This window comes from Leptodactylus fuscus, chromosome 9 (assembly GCF_031893055.1).
Source record: "Leptodactylus fuscus isolate aLepFus1 chromosome 9, aLepFus1.hap2, whole genome shotgun sequence".
In the NCBI taxonomy this organism is placed as follows: domain Eukaryota; kingdom Metazoa; phylum Chordata; class Amphibia; order Anura; family Leptodactylidae; genus Leptodactylus; species Leptodactylus fuscus.
In genome coordinates, this window is record NC_134273.1 from 76,975,178 (window position 1) to 76,994,618 (window position 19,441).

General features: G+C 43.8%; 1 protein-coding gene across 3 annotated transcripts in view; it reads left to right on the forward strand.

Annotated features, from left to right (window-relative positions):
• The window catches only part of SYNPR (synaptoporin), a 107,988-nt gene extending 88,547 nt beyond the window's left edge, over nucleotides 1-19,441 (forward strand). For 2 of the 3 annotated variants that reach the window (XM_075287338.1, XM_075287339.1), the window contains 2 exons: nucleotides 13,731-13,922; nucleotides 17,559-19,178. In XM_075287338.1, the coding sequence (XP_075143439.1) occupies nucleotides 13,731-13,922; nucleotides 17,559-17,864 (498 nt within the window). In that variant the 3' untranslated portion in view covers nucleotides 17,865-19,178. Of the gene's footprint in view, nucleotides 1-13,730; nucleotides 13,923-17,558; nucleotides 19,179-19,391 lie in introns of those variants that run through there. The other variant, XR_012717465.1, reaches the window with a different exon arrangement.

The following is a 19,441-nucleotide window of genomic DNA, read 5'->3' on the forward strand; positions in this document are numbered from 1 at the left end:
CTCGTACTCGATTGAGTACCACTCGCTATTCGAATGGAAAAATTCGATGCAGAACCAGCATTGATTGCCCGAATGCTATACAGTCAGCCAATCAACGCTGGTTCTTTTCCTACCTTTAGAAGTCTTCTCTGTGCAGCGTCCCAGCGGTGTCTTCCGTCTCTGAATTCACTCTGCCAGGCATCGGGCCTGGGCAGAGCCAACTGCGCATGCCCGCGCTACAAGAAAATGGCCGCCTTGACTGTAAGCGGCCATTTTCTTGTAGTACGGGCATGCGCAATCGGCTCTGCCCAGGCCCAATGCCTGGCAGAGTGAATTCAGAGATGGAAGATGCCGCGGGGACACTGCAAGGAGAAGACTTCTTGGAGGATCCAGCCCGACCCTCACTCGTGGACTTGGTAAGTGTAATTTGATCGAACGTTGCCTACCCCTGAAACAAGCATTTTCCCCCCATAGACTATAATAGGGTTCGATTTAACTACTCGCTCATCGCTAATAATGACCTATCCTAAGGATATCAAAAGCCTTGAATACCCCTTTAACAGTTTATGACTAAGAACCTAGATGTAGGCCAGTGATGATCTGCCAGGAAAGTACACAGTTAATGAGGAATCTCATGAATACGACATCAAAATGAAGACCCGCTGCTTAGGTTGGCCATTAGGAAAGTCCTAAAATAAGCCTAGTATTTATAGTATGACTTACAGAGAACCATTAATATGAGAACATCGCATGAAAAAGAAGATACAGAGAGGAAGAATTAAGAACAAGAGATCCAAGTCCCTGGCATAGTAGTAGACGTGGTAACCCCATTCTCGATTCCATATCCCTTCATTTATGGTTCACAAATCCAAAATAGAAGGGTTAATATTAATAGTTTATTTTTGTCAATTAGCAAAAATAATGTGAATGAAGAAAAAAAGTGTAGATCCCATCAATATTTGGAAGTGATGATCCGACCCCCTGATCTCACCATCCTCCAGTCCGTCTGGGATGACATGAAAAGACAGACGGATTGGTGCAAGCCTACATCCACATGAGATCTGTGCTTAGTTCTCCAAGATGGCGGCGCAAACAACCTCCCTGCCCAAAAACGTCTGCAAGTACTGATAAGAACCGATGGAAGGCAAAGGGCAAAGGTCACCAAATTTTGATTTGTGGATTGACAAAAATAAACTATTAACCCTTCTATCTCTGAAAGCATTCTTACTTTGCATATAACTAAAACTTTTGCACGGTACCACGAGCCTTGACGCCACGACTCAAGGATATGAGAAGATGTTTCCTAATAGACGGAGCCGGTTTCTACCTCTGTATATTAGTAGAAAATACTTCAGAAGACGTTCTTGGACTGAATTATCTGAAGACGGTGCAGAAACTAAAGTATTGCTCAGGAATATTCTTGTGTTGTATCCGTCCTCTCGCATTGGGGAAGACTATTTATAAGCCACCAGCAGAGATGGGAGATGTCATTGTGCTTTGAGTTTGTCTCTGCAAAGATCACTTACTATTTGATATTCCGTCAAGTTCAGAGCGCCGAGCGCGTCTCCGAGCAGAACAGTGACAAGGATTATGGACAGGAATAAAAAGATTCGGACAGGGAGAGCCCTCGGGCGAAACAAAAAAGCAAGATTCCAAGGGAACCGGCAGATGATGAAGTTTTGAAGAAAGCAAAGCCCTCATCAGACGTAACCTTTACAAACCTACCTCTTTCTGCCTTGTTCTTAATGTTAGATCACAATTGTTCGACTATGTAGGTCAATTACGGCAAGGGGCTCGAGAAAAGACATGTCAAGGTATACCGTATTACCAGTGATTTGTCTAAAAAGACTCACAGAGGTGCACCTCGGGGAACGCCATGGAAATGTTAGATTTTATTCCAAAATTGCAAGTATTTACGAGAACTGGGTCCTACTACTTTTACTGAGCCAACGCAAACTCGAAGAGTAAGGAAAGAAGACTTCTACTTGGAATGTTTCACCATAAAATTAGCTAGATTTTTTTCAAAATTTTTTGGCAATTTTCACTCTGACCACTAGCCCTAGTAATAGTCACTTTCCAATTCTGTAGGGATTTTTTTTGCAGCAGGTACATCACAGACAGAGTTACAATAGAAGGTAACACCTCTATAGACAAAACAGCTGACCCAACTTGTGATAGCTGTAGATGACTTGTGGTACTAGTATTGCTCCGAGCCTGATGGTGGAGTGCCTTAGATGATGAATGCAGGATAGAGGACTCAGGAGACAAGACAGAGTAAGGGCCCGTTCACACGGGCACAGAGGGGGCAGATTATGGAGCGTAATCCACGTCATAATCCGCCCCCTCACAATGGTGGTCTATGTAGATCGCTAGGCTACTTTTTTCCGTGAGCGGCATGTTGCGGGCTGCCCTTTCTTCAGGCGGATTCCGCAGCTCGTTGAGCCGCGTCTGCCTGGAGGCAACAACCACCGAAGTTGGCCCATTCATTTGAGCCTGCTCCGGAGGGGGAAGCCATGACTGTCGGAAGCCGCGACAGTCGTGGCAAGCGGGTTTTGACCCGAGAGTGAAGCACTCCCCACGTAACCTTGGTGCCAAAATCCGGGCGTCCGCTCCCCCTGTGAACTTAGCCATAGGTTCCAGACATCCGGATCACATGATCAGAACCATGTGTCATTTACCTGTGCTATGGGGGTTGGCTAACTATAGTAAAACCAGCCACCATAGCACAGGTTTACCCATGAGATCAGGAATAAAGGGAGGAGTCGTGGACTGGTTCCGATCCACTGATCTAGGGATCAGAACCAGGCAGGTACATCATGGAGAATGCATCAGATGAAGTAAGGTGATGGGGACAGCTCAGCATCCATGTACATGTCACAGAGCATGCCCTCTACTCTCCTCCATAGAAGTCAATGGTTAAGGGGATACAGGCTATTGGGTTATTTCACTGGAATTCTGTTATCCTAACTACATTCCAGTGAGCGCCCTCTATTGGTTTGCAACAATGAGGCAGCTTCTGACTTCCTAATTACATCATGGAAGACAGATTTGCATATTCTTCCCATAGAAGTCAATGTCAGTTTGCCTAGCTATGTCCAGGTGCTTGTTAGATGATACCATCCCTTTAAGAAGAAGGCGCTGCTTTTCTTGTACATTTGTTTCCTATTTCACATAAGGACCACAGTAAGAATAAATAATGGTTTTAATAATAATCACTTGATGTTCCCTTGCCGAGGAGAAGCAGTAATACCCCGGTAGGAGGAAACTTCTTGACTTTTATTACATGTTTTGGTGGCTTGCTGCATAATTGTACAGAGGCAAACTCATTAAACCGCCGACATCTCCGACTCCTGGAATACTCCTGTGGAAGTTTCTCAGCTGCGAGTATGTAAAACAGTCAGCCGAAAAGTAATTAGATATTTCTTTGCAGGATACGAGCGTAAACGTCCATATTTGCGGTGCGCTCATCCTCGCGGTTCTCCTTTCCTCCCTTGATCTTTGGTGCTAATTAGTAGAGATGGCAATGACTGCTTAGTGCTGGGTGACCGCATAGGAACAATCCACAGTGCAAAGACTCCATTCGCACATGAGATGAGTCTGCCGTCGTGTGGCTTCGCCTTACCAAGACGAAATATTCGGATTTCAATTGACATTCATACAATGAAATCTCTATGAGCAGAGATCTTTTTTTTTTAATATACTTTTTTGCTTTCTCAAAGCAAAAAAGTATATTAAATGCAGGTTAAAGGGGTTGTCTGGGGAGTTGTAATTTACTGATCTACTATGGGGATCACTGATGATGTGGCTTCCGGCCATGTTATGGCCCCTGGACCCAAAGCAGCTTTCAGCATCTCCTTTACCCCAATCTCACAGGAGCAACTCAGGGGTAGAGGACTACTTTGGATCACTTGACTCGGGGGGTCAGGACATGATGAGAACCCCCAGGATCCCTCATCAACGATCCCCAGACCAGATAAGTAAATGACAGCTCTGGACAACCCCTTTAAATAGTCTAATGGGGTCAGCAAGCAAGTACAGCTCCCTAAACCCTCAAATAATGACGAAAGACCCCCAAAAATGATCAATCTTATACAGATCCAGGCCTAGACTAGGACAAATGAAACTCCAACCCATACACGTAACACACATAGGGGGTCTCTACGCTTTCTTACTCACTTGGTATATCCCTAGTACAAAATGGCCCCGGTTTTGATCTCCAGTATGGCACCCCTCTCATTCCTAGTTTCCATCAGTATTCTGTTAAATTATGGGTGCCATCATAGTTCCCCTTTCATTCTAAGGGCTCATTCACACAACAGAATTCATTGGCTGTGTGCTAGCCATTGTACTAGCCAGCACGTGGCCCCATAGATAATAAGGACTAAGTGTACACAACCATTGTTCTAATAGCCATTTCTGGGCCCTATTTAACAGATCCTTATGGGGTAGGGTTGAGCTGATCTTGAAATTTCAGGATCGTTTTTAAAATCCCATTTTCGATCATTTTCCAGCCAATCACGATCGTGAAATTTGCTCGATCGCCGATCGGGATCCGATCTTTCCCAATCCCGATCGCTCAACCCTATAGATGAGCTATCTGTCGTATATGTGTATAAGTACAAGGTCTATACATTTTTAGACACAAATATTTGCTAAGATTCCGTATACATTGGCGCAGAAAGTAGAATTAGTGTAGGTGATGTGAGGTTTAATGTATGTGGAGCTCGTCCGTGTCGCACCCACTCACTGATGCAGATAATGCTGCAAAATGTCACGATGTGCAGATCTATTCCAGTCCTATCTCCTATACTCCAACTTTCCCTGTAGAAATTTTAACATTTAATGTCAATAGAAAAATAAGAGTTTTTGTATCACGTCTATCAAACATGTAAAGTCTCTGCTAGTCCTTGAAGGGTTAATCCCCACCTAGCGCTAAGACATAACACTCGATTTTACACGTCCAATTTCTGGAGTGACATAAATTCAACCTAAATCTCGCTATATTTATTGTGAACGTCAACATGTCAGGAATTGTAAATCTAGTGATCGTACGAAAAAGACTGTCACGGGATGGTTAGAGTCCGGCAATAGGCAATGTGTAATATATATTTCATGTGGAATGTATTCTCTAACCTGTTGTAAACATCAGTGTGTAGTTGGCTGATTAGGGTCTAGTGTGTTAGCACATTGTATGCAAATCCCTCTAACTAGTGAGGACCAGTGAGGACAATGGGTGGAGATAATCTGATCAGTGTCTCCAAGAAGATGTTGGACTGTGCATTGTTCAAAAGAGACAGGGAGTCTGCTCTCCTTGGCATAGGTGAGGGGGGAAGGATCTGTGACTCAGCCCTTCCCACCCCCAGATATAGGAAGTAACAGTTTAGTATATAGATGTAGCTAGCAGTTAGTATGTGTTAGCCGGCCTGTGCACAGCTCTGCAGAGAGCCAGAATTTAGTTACAGGACCAAGGAACCAAAGCTATCATTGGATTGTGACTTCTGTGGACTTATTCTTATTACGGTTGATGTGACCGCCGCCGGCTACTAACTTTGTGGATTACAATAAATTGCTGTTGTCTCCCGACCTCTTGCGTCCCTGTTGATTCAAAAGACCATCCGGAGGAAGACGTATACCTTTGCTCCGTGACAACTGGTTGGCAGCGGTGGGATCAACAGCGGACAACGAGATGGACTACAGCAGCTCAGCGATTAATGGAGCCACAACCTCAGAATACAGGAACTGGACTATGGCAAGTCTACAAGTAAGGGCCCGGGAACTAAACCTGAGTTACCAGGGAAGAACGAAAGAGCAACTGATCGAGGCACTGGAGGAGATGACCCTGCAAAGCGACCATGAGGAGGGCTGCCCCCAGGAGACAGTAGAGATACAGGAGTGGCAGGTACAGACCCAAAAGAGCAGATGGGTTGTTTTGTATGAGGAGGAATTGGCAGTGCTGGGGCTAGGAGCAACTGCAGAGCAAAGGAGTAGAGCATTACAGAGGGCTCAGGAAACGGAGAAGGAGGAACAGAGAATGGCGCATGAAAAGGAAAGAATGGCGCATGAAATGCGAATGGCTGAGATAACTATGAGGAATTATAATCAAACGTCGACCCCCAGCCCAACAGTGAGAGAACCACCATATGTCTCCCATAAACACTTCAAGACCTTTGAGGAAGCGGCTGGGGATGTTGATGGATATTTTCAGGACTTCGAACACCAGTGCCACCTGATGGAAGTCCCAGAGAAGGATTGGGTCCGGTATCTGGTGGGGCACCTACGAGATGGGGCTGCGGAAGCTCTCAGAGCCATGGACCCTAGTGATCAGCGGGACTATGAGGCCATTAAAAGAGCGGTGCAGAAGTATTATGCAGTCACTCCAGAGACCTACCGAGTTCAGTTCCGCTCTTTGTCTTACAATGGGGGAAGCTCCTTCCACATGTTCGCCCACAAGTTGAAGCAAGCATGCAAGCGCTGGCTAGAAGGAGAGGAGGCTGTCACAGTCGATAAGATCCTCCAAGTCATACTTAAGGAACAGTTCTTTTCCCAGTGCCCCGCTGAGATCCGTGAGTGGGTGCTGGAACGGAACCCAGCCACAGTGGAGCAAGCTGCTTCCCTTGCAGATGAGGGCCTGACCATCAAGCCGCAGTGGAAGAGGTTGTTTGCAGAGGAGCGGAAAACTACCACAGTCCGCCAGACACCCTTCATCCAGCCACCCACCTTTCGTGCCCGGCCTCAGGATTACAATTCCCCCTCTACCCCTGCCCCAGCCCATCGGCCTCCAGCTATGAACAACCCTGTCCCTAGACAACGACCTACTGGAAGAATGCTAGAGCGCAGATGTTTTGGGTGCGGGCGGCCTGGACATTTGCAAGCTAGTTGCCCTGTTAACATGGGGGCACGGGCCACCGTGGCATCCCGGCCTATTCACTACCTGGGAACCACTCCTAGGACAGAAAGTTTGGCCCCATTTCCAGATGACTCCATGAATGACACATCTGTTCCACCTCCAGGGGTCTATGGGATTCAGCCTTCCGCCACACATCCCGCAAACCTTCAGAGGAAGCACTTGCAGGAGGTCCTACTGGATGGCCGAACAGTTGTTGGATTCCGGGACTCGGGAGCTTTCCTAACGGTAGCGGACCCCCGAGTTGTGCGACCCGAGGCCCTAGAGGAGGGTCCTGGCATTTCTATCAAGTTGGCAGGGGGTACTCAAAGACGTATTCCTAAAGCTACCGTGGAACTCGACTATGGTTATGGACCAAAACGATGCACAATTGGTGTGATGAGCGGGCTGCCGGCCGATGTTCTGTTAGGCAACGATGTTGGAAATCTACAGTGCCACTTTGTGGGAGCAGTGACCCGAAGCCAAGCTCAGAGAGACGCCAACATGGATCGACCGGATTTTCTGACAGATGCCAGCCCTTCAACCCTACAACTTTACCATTCAGTACCGCCGAGGGAACCAACACCAGAACACAGATGGGTTATCCCGGCAGGAGGAAATATGAGCTATAGAGACTGATGTGCATTCCCCAATTTACCTGTGTAGGCCAATTGTGTCATGCACATGTTTTGAGAGGGGGAGGGGTTGTCACGGGATGGTTAGAGTCCGGCAATAGGCAATGTGTAATATATATTTCATGTGGAATGTATTCTCTAACCTGTTGTAAACATCAGTGTGTAGTTGGCTGATTAGGGTCTAGTGTGTTAGCACATTGTATGCAAATCCCTCTAACTAGTGAGGACCAGTGAGGACAATGGGTGGAGATAATCTGATCAGTGTCTCCAAGAAGATGTTGGACTGTGCATTGTTCAAAAGAGACAGGGAGTCTGCTCTCCTTGGCATAGGTGAGGGGGGAAGGATCTGTGACTCAGCCCTTCCCACCCCCAGATATAGGAAGTAACAGTTTAGTATATAGATGTAGCTAGCAGTTAGTATGTGTTAGCCGGCCTGTGCACAGCTCTGCAGAGAGCCAGAATTTAGTTACAGGACCAAGGAACCAAAGCTATCATTGGATTGTGACTTCTGTGGACTTATTCTTATTACGGTTGATGTGACCGCCGCCGGCTACTAACTTTGTGGATTACAATAAATTGCTGTTGTCTCCCGACCTCTTGCGTCCCTGTTGATTCAAAAGACCATCCGGAGGAAGACGTATACCTTTGCTCCGTGACAAAGACGAATATCAAATTTAGAGAGGAGATGTATATTAAATAATATATTAGGAAATGGTATAAAGAACAGCTGGAGGAGCGTCCTGAGTATATCCTGCAGGTCAGGGCTGAATAGTGTGAACACAACCTATACACAGGTGAAGAATGTGGCTGGCTCCCGAGATCCTTCTATTCAATGCGATGGTGGTTGCGCATGCGCTGACACTGCCTTCATCTCTATGGGACCACCAAAGAGAAGGTCTTCAGCAAATTATTATCTGGCGACTGTTTAAGGGAAGTACCATGAACTCATCTTATCCACAGGAAAGGGGATACATTTCTGATCTTTGGGGTCCAAAGTCTCCGTAATCTAGAATTTAGATCCCGGGTCCCCACATTTGGTCACTGCTCCACTGGGAATGTGGAATAGAAATCCTTTAGCAAAATTTTGGATACTGGGTACTAAAGGGGTTGCTCCTTGAACAAAATCTAGCCTCAATGCACGGGATAAGGAATAAGCACATGACAGATGGTTGCGCATGCGCGCTAACACTCTCTTTATCTCTATAGAGATTGTGAAAAAGAACCGGAACCCAGCAAAGATAGATAGGTTATGGTCACCCCTTGTGGTTGTCTCTGTTGTCGAGATATTGCTGTTTTGTCACTTTACAAATGAACCCTTCTGAGTGTTGTCATTGCACCAAAGAGGTAAGTGTCCAGGTCCATGTTGCTCCAAAGAACTCTTTTGCATATTGACAAAAACAGCGATATCTCAGCAATTCATATGGGGACGATACGGTTGGATTCGGGTGACCCTACCCTATCAATCTGCTGGGTTGGGATTTGGTGACACACTCCCTTCTGCCCCAAATCAGATCACACTTAGTCATGGGCGTAGAACTTAATGGTGCCTGCACTGGTTGCTGCCGGAGCTGTCTCCTCTGGTTTTGGAGCTATAAATTAAAAACTGAGCTCCGGCCTATAATAGTAAGTTCCTACTCTTCGTTGAGAGTCGATAGCGGAGCGACTTCTGGGTGTTAAGGGTAAAAACACTCGATTTTTACGGTATTATTTAATAATCACATCTTGACACGTGTAAAATTAGTCAAGTTCGTGCTAAATTTTTCAGCTTTTTGGGTCACCAGACCCGGCATTGACTAAATGGCTCCCTTCAGCATTGACATTCATGCGTGTATTGCTGTGGTCTGTAAACTGTAATTATCGCCCCCTGTTATCAGGGAACAGGCAAGTAAAATGTCCTGCTTTAAACAAACATTGCACTAAGGATACATTAAATGTTCAGGGGACGATCTATTTCGGTCGCCGGAGACAAAGCCTTTAATTACCAGTGAGAATTCCTGGAATAAGTGTTAATCTATCCAGCGCTTGTCGTGCATTGTTCTCTGTTGTCTGTTACTTGCGCAGACAGATGCTCATTACAATCATATTTCTTGCGCTGCAGATGTGACTGTGCAGGACAGATGAACTGTCACGTGTCAGCGCAGGTTGCAGATCTACAGTCATCATAAATCACTCGGCTCGGCTCTCCATTGAAATGAATTGGTGTGGCAGAGAGCTATGGCAGACAGAGATTAAGGATGCAATCCAGCAAGAGCAAAAACACTATTTTACCCGCAAAGTACACAAAGCTTCCTGAAATGCGGTTTGTTTCCCCATTCAGTTATGGGGACCATTGCACCAATCAATAGCAAATGGTGCAGGACCAACCAAGGGCTCCCTCTTTTGCAGGGCCATATTGTCTGCCTTTATGATAGGTGTAACAATGGTGCTGATTCCTGAAGGGGCCCAGAGTCTCTTCTTACCCATAAAAAGACAGCAGAACTGTTTATGGCATGTAACAGTTATGGGCCCTAGCGTGCACTGGGGCCCAAAGCTTTAGCTGCAACATTTTTAAAGGGGTTCTCCACAGAGGGATTCTATTCTCAGGTTCTGTTGTGGATGAATCCAACCCTTGATCAGGTGATCGGAGCCAATACCCGACTGCTGAGTTGTCCTGCCTCTTCCCGGTTACCTGTATTATGGTGCCTGGTTTTACTATTATTATGATGAATTCAGGCAGCTCCATTGGAAGGGAAACTAACAGTGAATACAGTAGAGGAGGGAGGAGGCCAAGTTACCTGGGGACACGTGCTGGTTCTGATCATGTAACCCAACTAGCCTGGAAACCCATGGTTAGCCCACAATAAAACCTGCGGAATGGAAGTATAGAAGCTCTTCATGTAAACCCTTAAAGGGGTTACACAGGGAGAAATAAGGCCTATCAGTGATTCTCTGCACTGGATAATATAATATAACCAGGTCCCCCTGAAGACCCATTTATTAACAATGCAGAGCACGGCTTCCTTCTGCTGATGGGACTCAGGCCCGGTTAACATCTGCATTCGGTATTCCGTTTGGGGTGTCCGCTATAACCTATACACATTATAAAGCAGTTAGCTAAGAAACCACACGGACCCCATAGACTATAACTAGCAGCACTTTCCTCTCTGCATTTTTCGTGCGGGAACCATACATTATAGTCTATGGGGTTCGTGTGGTTTCTTAGCTAACCGCTTCTTAATGTGTATAGGTTTCCGCTCCCCAAGCAGACTCCCTGAATGGAATACCGAATGCAGATGTGAACCGAACCGTTTGCAAAGTGACCGCCCGTGTGCGTCTTCTGCCTCTCAGCAGCGAAACTGCCATGCAGGACGTCTCCTGTCCAGTCTCTTGGGGCAGAAGACAGAAACCCGCCGGATTGGCTAAAGCGGAGACCGGGCGCAGGTGTGAATCCCCCTGACTCTGCTCAGCTCTATGACATAGTAGAAAAGGCGACAGGTTCCCTTTAAGATCCCATATAGATGGGAGAAGTATTAACGCTCTTGGCTTTGTTTCAAGAAACCTGAAACAAAATCTGCAACCAAAAACTGCAATGTGTGGACTCATCCAAAGGCAGGAATCATGCAGTCTTTTAGGACCAGAGCCAGGATTGGTTCCAACATGAAGAAATCTTATGAGTCTTCCTTTCTACTTCACCTCCTTTGAGATCCAATTCTGGCTCTGCCTCCAAAAACTGCATTAAAAGCTGCATGTGTGATTCCAGCCTAAGAGCAGTTAAGTAATTGTCCACTACTTTAATTCCTTACTAGATTAATTGCCCTTTAGAGCTCTGGAAAAGCTGGGTGACCCCATCTGTAGGATCTATAGTCACAGCCATATTGCTCTCACCCATAAAAAAACAACAACATTTAAATACAATAAACCAACTTAGTACAAAATACCAAAAATCAAAAAGCCCTATCTTTCTGGTGATGTTTTTGGAGATGGAGCGGATTGCGTAGGTAAGCGCTGACATTTTATATTGCGTTATCTTCCTGCACACATCAGTATTTACTATGTAAACCGGTTAGTAAAGCTAAAAAAAAAAAACATTAAAAAAAATGCAAAATACAAGTCTATTGCGATTTGGGATTTTAAAGGTTATCGTTGCGTACCAGACCCCAGCGAAAGGTCAGGAGGGAAGAAGGAACCGTATCTGTAAAAAAGGAGCAAAGCAAAGTGTTAACGGAGCCGAAGTCATTACCTGCATTGTCACAGCGCCGGCTCTGATTTCATTCTGATGTCAGCGGGTTGTAGATCGCCTGGCACTGTAATTAAAGAATCTGTTAGTGGTGTGAACTACAGCGAATACCTGCGCACCTGCATAAATATTTCATCGGCTTTATTAGGTTGATGCAGAATCTGAGCAGACAACTGCGGCGGATACGATACCTTTTATAGCTCACTAGATCAGTGGGTGTATGTTGCATCATTGGACATTAAAGGGGTTATCCAACTTTTTGAAATTGATCGTAAGAAGTCAATATTTGATCAACTTAAGGAACCCCCACAGATCAGATGTTTCCCCGTAGTAGCAATCACTCCCTGTAGTGGCCATAGTGAGTACTGCAGCAGTTGCCCCCTGTAATACTCACTATGGTCACTGTAAAATACCGTAGTGCGACAAGTGAGCATTGTAGATGGGGAAAGAGCTGATCTGTGGGGGTCCTGGCACCTATCAATAGGATGTCAATATTAAAAGGTTAGATATCCACTTTAAAAGGAATGTCCGCCACTGAACAATACATATACACATAATGTATACAAAAAGCTGGGCAATTTTGTAAATACTTTGCATTACGTATATTTTAGGGAAAGTTTTCGTATTATATGTCAAAGCTGCATGGACATTGGAAACAGTCAACAAGCTTTTCGCCAGACAAACCCTAAGAAGTTATCTGATCTGCTTCAATTTATTGTTTTAAATTCTGAGTTTATTAGTTTTTTACAATTTTACAAGTAGTTCACAAGTAGATCTGCTTCAATTTAGTGAAACTTTCTATATTTAATATATAAATATTCTATATTTATCAATATGAGATATGTATTGTATCTGGTGTCGTGAATATTCTTCCACAAAGCAGTGGATTTTGCCACGTGAGATAGATAGATCGATAGATGGATGGATAGATAGATAGATAGATAGATAGATAGATAGATAGATAGATAGATAGATAGATTGATAGATAGATAGATAGATAGATAGATAGATAGATAGATAGATAGGAGATAGATAGATAGATAGATAGATAGATAGATAGGAGATAGATAGATAGATAGATAGATAGATAGATAATAGATAAATAGGAGATAGATAGATAGATAGATAGATAGATAGATAGATAGATAGATAGGAGATAGATAGATAGATAGATAGATAGATAGATAGATAGGAGATAGATAGATAGATAGATAGATAGATAGGAGATAGATAGATAGATAGATAGATAGATAGATAGATAGGAGATAGATAAATAGATAGATAGATAGATAGATAGATAGATAGATATTCAGATTTGATGTATTTTTGGTGCTACATTACATACCCCCGTACAGCTGTATGGAATATGTTGGTGATGTAAGGCAGGGTATATACATATATACTCATGTCAGTACATTTCAGGGTAATTGTATGTTTCATACCTCCGGAGCGGTGCACTGTATGTCATGTATGACTATAATGACTTGGTTTCGGATGTTCCTAAGAATAGCCCTCCTCTGTATCTCCAGCTGTGTCAGGAAGGTAACTGGGGGAGCCGTGAGCACAGATAATGATTTCTATATGAACATCACTCACAACAGGAGGACAGCAGAAGCCATTTATCATTGAAGCTTGTAAAGTGCCACAGGCTTCACATAACATCATTACACCAACTTGCTTTGCATGTGTTCAGATGGTACAGTATATCAGTGCATGGGATCACATGGAGTCACTGACTAGTAGGCGATATCCACACATGTATTACTTTAAGACATTTCAGTCCTGGCCTTGGGATTTTCCAGCTGTTGCAAAACTACAACTCTCATTGTGTTATCTATCTATCTATCTATCTATCTATCTATCTATCTATCTATCTATCACATTCATGGTTCTACGGGCTACCATTTGCGGTCTTAAACTACGGTCATGTAAGACCAGCCTAAGCCTATTGTATACTCGCTTAGTGATGTATGTATAGTCTTTATTGTGTCTTATGTTATTTTTGTGTTTTCCGCAGGATTTCATTGTTACTGTGGTTTTCTCGTTCATGTGGCTGGTCAGCTCCTCTGCCTGGGCTAAAGGACTTTCTGACGTGAAGGTGGCGACAGATCCTGATGAAGTTCTCTTACTGATATCAGCTTGTAAACAGCCTTCCAACAAGTGCATGGCGCTGCGTAGTCCTGTCATGTCAAGTCTGAATACATCAGTGGTAAGTTGGTTTCCCCTGACAGGAGGACTGAGGACGTTCTTTCAGGCTTTGTCTCTTAATCAGCGCACAAATTCTCCCCAAGATGCCGGGCCCTGTGGATATACACTCTGTGAATCTTACAGGCAAGTCAGATAGTTGGGTGTTTGTAAAATTCAGTGCTGAGGCCAAGTCTTAGAGTCCTCAAGAAAAATCCAGAAGGGAGAAAAACATTACAATAATTCAAGTTGTATAATACACATATAATATTCAAATTATAGACTTCAAAATAAATTTTCTATTATCTTTCTGATGCCATAACGTGATAGCCCTGACAGTGTTATACAGTATGTATTATAGATAGGTTCCTAGGAGCCCTGACAGTGTCATACAGTATGTATTATAGATAGGTTCCTAGGAGCCCTGACAGTGTCATACACTATGTTTTATAGATAGGTTCCTAGGAGCCCTGACAGTGTCATACACTATGTTTTATAGATAGGTTCCTAGGAGCCCTGACAGTGTCATACACTATGTATTATAGATAGGTTCCTAGGAGCCCTGACAGTGTCATACACTATGTTTTATAGATAGGTTCCTAGGAGCCCTGACAGTGTCATACACTATGTATTATAGATAGGTTCCTAGGAGCCCTGACAGTGTTATACACTATGTATTATAGATAGGTTCCTAGGAGCCCTGACAGTGTTATACACTATGTTTTATAGATAGGTTCCTAGGAGCCCTGACAGTGTTATACACTATGTTTTATAGATAGGTTCCTAGGAGCCCTGACAGTGTCATACACTATGTATTATAGATAGGTTCCTAGGAGCCCTGACAGTGTTATACACTATGTTTTATAGATAGGTTCCTAGGAACCCTGACTGTGTTCTACACTATGTTTTATAGATAGGTTCCTAGGAACCCTGACTGTGTTCTACACTATGTTTTATAGATAGGTTCCTAGGAGCCCTGACAGTGTTATACACTATGATTTATAGATAGATTCTACACTATGTTTTAAGCCATTTTAAGGCATGGTTTATACTGAACTTGTTCGAAATGAATCTTGGACCCAAGCCACCTGAACTTACTTTACTAAAACTGACGTATCAGTAGAGATAAAAGATAATTTTTAAAGAGGACCTTTCACCACCTCCTCCAACTCCAACTTTCTTACCTCTTCTTATTAGGCTCCTCGCTACTGATTTTGGAACAGTTGGAATTTTTTTCTCTGCCCCTCACCATTCCTGAACAATCAGTGCTGTTAATTTCAGTCCCTGATAGGCTAATTAAGCTCTGTACTGTTAGGTGGGCGGTTCTGGGCAGACAGTCTGAGACCACCCACCTGACAATAAATAGCCTAATTAGCAGGTAGATTAGCTGAATAATCCTGCACTGATTGCCCCACTGCATGAGAATCAGTGGAGAGATACAAAGAGCTGAATTTAGTGGTGAAAAGGACCAACCAAGAACGCTGAGGTCCACTCATTGAGTACATCAGACCATGTTTCACTGCAATATTTGGTCATTGTCTCCAGGAGCTTTTACTTTATACACCAGGGGAACTTCACATTGCACAAACATTAAAAAACAGTCGTAAATTTTCTACAATACTTCATCCTCGAATGGAGAAGTTGTCCTCAGAAGAAGCGAGAAGAGATTGTCTGAGGCACAATAAATCACCCGGTGTCAAGGTTACCTAATTACAATCCCCCCAGAACACATACAGTCTGGAAATTTAATCTACAAAGCATTTAAGATTACATTTTCTTGTGACACTCAATAATTTGAATATAAATGCCACTGGTGTGACAGATGTACCAGGGAGATGAATAATATATGAGAAAGTCACTCACATCTTCATTTATCACCAAATTCAATTTTAACTTGAAAGGTGACACCACACACCGTCTCCGTAGGACGCCACAAAGCCGATAAATGCTGCGTTTTATTGGGGGTCATGTCTCGCGGAGATGAAACGGTTGAGGGCAGTGGGAGCAACAGAGGTAGCACCAAGTAATGATCCCTTATATACAACTGCAGGTTCCTTTGTTAAAGGGTCATTAGAACAGGTCGCCACTTTAGGTTTTACTCAACAGAATACAGTTCCAACTTGTGGTTTCTTGTGCCATTCCATGCCAGTGCCAAATTACTCTTTGCCACGACATAATGGTCTTCTAATACCCATTATCTAGCGACAAAATCCAAGAATCAGTTAATTATCTGAAGTCAATTCCATTTTTCTATCAGTTCAACCCAGGTTATTACAATTGAGGAGAAATAACAGGAGGAGCATTATCTGGATATGAAGAGCCGTCGGGAAGCCATTATCAAGACATTCTGTATTTAACAATGTCCTGTATGCAGCAAAGGAGCAAAACACGTCTTATTCTTCCATCTCGATGAAGCTAGTTAGACATTGCATTATCAGTTCAATAACCCTAGGGCTCAATGACCAGATAGGTATGGAGAAAAATAGAGAAAAAAGACTGGAAAGTCTGAGAGTAAAAGTCAGTGCAAGTGTAATCCATAGAAGAACCAAGATTGGCGCTGATCATCTTTCACAAATAATTTGGATTGTATACAATGGAAGCCAAAATCAGCCCAAGTTTTGCAGTGTTGAGAGATATTAGCTGGATGTATGGCTTAGTTACTAGGTGCAAGATCAGTAGACTGCTGGAAAGAAGGACTGGAGATTGGGAACGGTAGTTGCTGTGGTCATGGTGGCAAGGAACTCAATTAGATCATCCAGCATTGCTCCTAGGTTGGTGCAGTGCTGAGGGGGCCTGATGGTGATAGTAATGTTCCTCCAAAGCGCAGGTGGTGGTAGGTGCAGGAAGGAGATATTGGTGCAAATGTTGTAACTCATGGTACTTACTGAAGAAGAACAGGGTAGAATGCAACAGCTTCCAAATTCTGGAAATACGGGTCTTAAGAGTTTTCCATTGGGCTTGGAGCTGAGCTTTAAGATAGTACTTCCTGAGTTGCAGTCTGTGTTTGCCTTGCCATGATAGGTTTCCTCTATGACAGTGTACTGATTCCACTAAAACCACAAAGCATCTGCAATACTCTGGCTGTTGGGTACAAATCCATAAGGAGTGCCCAGAGTGACCTGAGGCTGCATTCAGAGTCATAGTAATGAGGTGCACGTAACCTAACCCAGACAGATGTATGTTGCACACAATAATAATAGAAACACAAACAAGTAGGGATAACTCCCATCTCCTGACAGCTGAACAACACTATGACTGTCCTTGATCTGGCTTGAAGGCCAGCCTAACCAGGTGCTCTAACTACACTCTCTTCCATCTTTAAGTCCTATTCAGACAGTGTAAATTTTGGTCTCTACCACACAAGTCCACCTCCAAAGGAAACTGATTCCCTTTCTCCAGACACTCTGCTCCTACCATTCCACAAAGGGTCTCCTCCACAAGAACACGTTCCCCTTCTATTCATCCTAAATTGAGGATAGGCACAGTCCAGTGGTATTGTTGGGGTCCACCAATGTGCTAACAAGACTAAGACTCTTGTAAGAGAAATCGGAACATCAGTAGGTGGTAGTGTAATAGCCCACTATATTACAGAATACTTATCACACTGCATTATATGGCAACAAGATTTTTTTCTTACTCCATTTTCTAATTTTTCCTCCAGGTCTTTGGTTTTCTAAACTTTATTCTGTGGGCTGGAAACATCTGGTTTGTCTTCAAGGAGACGGGCTGGCATGCTTCAGGGCAAAGATATCCTCAAGAACCAATGGAAAAACAGTCTGGTACCCAGTCATTAAACCAAGGTGGATACAACCAAGATACCTATGGACCAACGCCACCCTATAACCAACAACAAGGAGGATTTGGACAACAACCCAACTTCGGACAACCAGGTGGACTTGGCCAGCAAAACTATAACCAGGCTCGATACAACCAAACAGGCCCAACATCTTTTGCCAATCAGATTTAACAGATATAGAGGAAATACATGTTCCACCCCAGTGACCACAGACAACTCGAGAAGATCTGCTTTCAGTAGGAAGGATATGGTATATACGTGAGAGACTGGCAAACAGTTTCTTCTAGAGTCTAAGGAAATGCAGATGGTGGATCGTGATATTCAGATACATTTAGGAACTGGTGAAGGTCTCTAGTGTATAAAATTACTGTGTTTGTGTGTATATCTGTAAGCACATTTTGTAAACCTAGATGTTTTAATATGTGGCAAAAAAAATTACAAATTTCACTGTGCTAAAAACGGTATTGTTCAACCCAAACCCTGCATGCTACATCTTTTTCGACGGATGTGTGTTTGCTGTTGATTTTCTGTTTTATGCATAGCTTTGGGCATGATCCTATGGTTTGGACACGTATTCTTGCAATTTAGAGTGACATGAGGTATCTATGATGTACTGTAGCCATAAGTTATGGTAACACTGTGCAAAAGTTAAAACCTTTGTTGTAGTTTTCGGGTTTCATCATCATGTGAAGCCTTCAACGTGTTCCAGTCAAAAATAACGGGATCTCTATACGAAGAAGACACCACTTCCTCATGGTCAACCATGTTTGTGCACGTGAGACCCATAACAAAGATCTCAACTTCACCATACAATATTTTTATATCCTTCATATGATATTTTAGGGGAAAAAAGTGACGTCTTGTACTGTTACCGATATATCAGTAGCTCATACAGGCATCTTCGACACACTTTGTAGAGTAGTTGTGGCCTGCTTAATGCGTGTGAGTGTGAGATGAGGACCAAGTTACTGTGGTAAATGTTTACAATCTAGGGTATAGTTCTCTCTACACTCTACAGGGAATATACATATATACATAGGATTTACTAGCTTGGTGAATCTGTCATGGACACACCGTGAAGCCATTTTATGGACTGCACCCAATTTACTCACTAGGCGTTAGGGGTTCCATGAATATATTAGCAGGGAGGACCTCAGTGAGGTCACCGCTTCCTAACAATTTTTTGGTCTGCCTTCGTTGAGTAGCTTGAGGATGGACCATGTTTTCCACGTGCTTGGTACTATGTAGGGCTCCAACAAGTGACTCTTCCTGGTCAGGGTATCTACCTACAGGAACAAGTAGCTTGAGGAGGATGGACCATGTTTTCCAGGTGCTTGGTACTATGTAGGGCGCCAACAAGCGACTCTTCCTGGTCAGAGTATCTACCTACAGGAACAAGTAGCTTGAGGAGGATGGACCATGTTTTCCACGTGCTTGGTACTATGTAGGGCGCCAACAAGTGATTCTTCCTGGTCAGGGTATCTACCTACAGGATCGGGTAGCTTGAGGAGGATGGACCATGTTTTCCAGGTGCTTGGTACTATGTAGAGCTCCGACAAGTGACTCTTCCTGGTCAGAGTATCTACCTACAGGATCGGGTAGCTTGAGGAGGATGGACCATGTTTTCCACGTGCTTGGTACTATGTAGGGCACCAACAAGTGACTCTTCCTGGTCAGAGTATCTACCTACAGGAACAGGTAGCTTGAGGAGGATGGACCATGTTTTCCAGGAGCTTGGTACTATGTAG